Source organism: Anneissia japonica, unplaced genomic scaffold, assembly GCF_011630105.1.
Source record: "Anneissia japonica isolate Jap-2015-1 unplaced genomic scaffold, ASM1163010v1 scaffold288059_len961885_cov194, whole genome shotgun sequence".
NCBI lineage: Eukaryota > Metazoa > Echinodermata > Crinoidea > Comatulida > Comatulidae > Anneissia > Anneissia japonica.
The window spans coordinates 111,476-114,974 of NW_022740566.1; the positions used below are offsets into that span (position 1 = coordinate 111,476).

Sequence of the window (3,499 nt, forward strand, 5' to 3'; positions counted from 1 at the left end):
GATTAAGTTTGCTTATTTTAATTTTAGTTTACAAGCGTTCGTTGATTGAAGATTTGGACTCGGAAACGAGCGGATATTTCAAACAACTATTAATTACATTTGCACATGTAGGTAAAGTTTTCCAGTTGTATATGCACCACTTGGTATTAGAATAGATCATCATTTATTGTGCTACCAAATGGATAGACAATAACTGCAATGATGATGCTGATGGTGAAGAGGAAACTTATGAATATAATGATGACGAGGAGGAGCATGGTGATGATAAAAGTAATAATGATGATGATGTATTACTGAATACAAATTAATTATGATTATGCCACTATTTATGATAATGATGATGGAGATGATGATGATAATAATAAGGTTTTATACCTCCTGGATAATAAGGATTATGATGATGACGACGATGATGATAATGATGATAATGGTATAATTCAGCTTGAACGCAAAATAATATTCCTTTCACCGTTGGGTATTCGTTATCACACAAAGGCGTAAGTAAATATTATTAATATTCTTATTGATTTCGAACACATGATGAACAGACGTTGAAGTCAACTTGTTCGACCATACGTGCATTTATGCATTTGATAATTCTAATAAAGTTGGACTATAATAATCCATGGCTATTTGTTGAAATAATCTCTTACAATTTTTGTTTATTTCCAGGCTACTCGCGACGAGAGCGAGACGGTGGATTTAACAAGAGCCCGCCATGACGCAAAAGTGATTTTCGAAGTAAATGTCATAAATTACAAAACCAATATTTGATATTTGTTTTTTTTTTTTAATTATTATCATCATCATCACCATCATCATTCTCATTATCATCCATTGTTATTATTATTATTATTATTATTATTATTATTATTATTATTATTATTATTATTATTATTATTATTGCTGCTGTTTTTGGTATTAATATTATCTCTCATTAAAAAATATAATATAAGATATTGCAAAATAAAGAAAATATTAAACAAAAAAACACGTACAAATCACTGACACGTGTTTTTTTTAATTTTTTTTATTGAGTTTAGATTTTTGTTCCAATTATAACATCGCTTTTAGTGAGAATCGTACGAATTCAATTACATTATGTTTGTTCTATGTGTTCACCTTATATATTTTAGTAAGCCTAAATGCATGCTAATTCTATATATGAATTCATTCATTTGCTGTATGCAATAACAAGTGATATTCTCATTACACAGGCTGGCGAAGGTCAATGGGGAATTGATAAATCTGAAATAAATGAAGTTCTTGAAAATCGCAGTGACGCTCAATTGAGAGCAACATTTAAAGCATATGACGAGGTGATTTTTGCTATACTGTATTGTTCGTCTTTGTTTTGAAAAAATATATCAGGGGTCCCATGTCTCCCATTGTTTTTCTTTTTTATTATTTTATTTATTCATTTATTTCTATTTTATTTTTAATTTTGTCACTTTTAGTTCTTTATTTAGTTTTTTTAATATTTATTTTTACTTTATTTTTTAAAAATTATTTTTATGTATTTATTAATTAACTTTTTGTTTATTGATGTTTATATCTGAGTCTTTCTTTTCCTTTCGTTTATGTTTGGTAAACTGATTTCTTTTTACTTCTGTATGGTTTTGCTTTGTACATGAATTTTTCCTGTAATGTCTTTTTTTTTATTCCTTTTGTATGATTTTGAGCATGTAATAAAAACAAACAAACAATCAACCTCCCGGGAGTCGCGAGTCCCTCAGAAATCAGGACGGCCTCCCGCAATCCGACAAGCAAGCAAGCAAGAATCTCTAGAAAATAACTCATCTCCCACACATTCATAATATTATTGCACGCAAATCGAACCAAATCAGTTTTATCCGCAGTTAGTTAGAACTGTGCATGTCCGTATCTAGGTCAATTGACATCAAGTCATATGGATACGAGCATGCGCAGCTCCACCACGAATTGGCTTATTGTTGCTACATTTAATTGAATACCATATTATTAGTTTAACCATAGAGATAGAATAGTACCTTCATGGCTTTAAGAACTTGTTTTTGTAGAAAACTAGTAGTAAACAGTGGTAATATGTCTAAATATTTTGTACAGATTTCAGAGCTTGGAATAGAGGGCGCAATTAAAGACCAAGCCAGCGGCGACATACAAGAAGGGTATCTTGCAGTCAGTAAGTATCCTATCCGTCGATGTTGATTTCCATCTTGTCACTATAAAAAATTCAATAACAATACTATTACAAATAACGATCATGATAATGGAGGTAATGATGGTGATGATGATGATGATGACGACGACGACGACGATGATGATGATGATGATGATGATGATGGTGATGATGATGGTGATGGTGATGACGATGATGATTATGATGATGTTAATTACTAATTGTACAAGGACAAAAGATCTATTTTTGAAAGCATACCTGTTTCACAGTAAAAACTGCATGCAATCCAGCAAAATTCTTCGCCGAGAGAATCTACCACTCGATGCAAGGACTCCTTAAGGATGATGACCAGCTCATTCGTGTAGTTATTTCACGCTCTGAGGTAAAACAAATGCATTTTTACAAACTTAACTTCTTCAGTAAGCACCGCCCCTTGGATAACGCGTAAACGTACCGTACGTCTTTATTGGACCTGTTTTGATCGGTCAGTTGTTTACGTTTTATTGACATGGCAGTTCTGTAACACATCCAATTCTTTATACCGTGTGTTATTCTGGAATACAACTTCATACAATGCATTTTAGGTTAGAAAATGTTTAGAGGGAATTTGTATTTTTTCAAACCCCCTTTAACTACAGAATCGGAATATGATTATTAAATAACGCGGTAATAGCCCCTACGTATAATATAAGCTTCACAGAACGTTCTTATCATTACCTGAGCGTTGCAATAATCACGGACACAATAATATTATTATCGGAAATTATCATCATCAATATTATCATCATCATTATCAAACATCAACCAAATCTATATTATCTACATAGGCATAACCATTATTATCCTCATCCCCACCATTACCATCATTATAAATTGGCAGCGAGAGGTCGCAGGTTCAAACCCCGTCGGAGGCATTTTATTGCACAATGTATTTATCTATTTATGGGACAACATTCGTTGAGAGCTATGCTACTAAATACACTATATGTTTATGCTATATATACTAATTGCTATGCTATACACGATGTAAGTAGCATAGCTCTCAATATTCCTTAAGAGCTATGCTACTAAATACACTATGTTATATGCTATATACTAACTGCTATGCTATACACGATGTAAGTAGCATAGCTCTCAACATTCCTTGAGAGCTATGCTATTAAATACACTATATGTTATATGCTATATATACTATGTTATGCTATACACGATGTACCATTGTTCTTTATTCGAACACTATATTTATCTTTCCTTGATCATTTATATATATATATATATAATTTTTTATTACATATATATATATATATATATATATATATATATAATTTTAATAAAGTTTAA

At 31.2% G+C, this 3,499-nt stretch overlaps 1 protein-coding gene across 1 annotated transcript in view; it reads left to right on the forward strand.

Annotated features, from left to right (window-relative positions):
- Positions 1-3,499, forward strand: part of LOC117118271 (annexin A13-like) — a 19,115-nt gene that overhangs the window by 14,091 nt on the left and 1,525 nt on the right. The window contains exons 10-14 of the mRNA XM_033262821.1: positions 28-107; positions 673-741; positions 1,218-1,319; positions 2,086-2,161; positions 2,428-2,540. Coding sequence (XP_033118712.1) covers positions 28-107; positions 673-741; positions 1,218-1,319; positions 2,086-2,161; positions 2,428-2,540 — 440 coding nt within the window. The remainder of the gene's footprint in view (positions 1-27; positions 108-672; positions 742-1,217; positions 1,320-2,085; positions 2,162-2,427; positions 2,541-3,499) is intronic.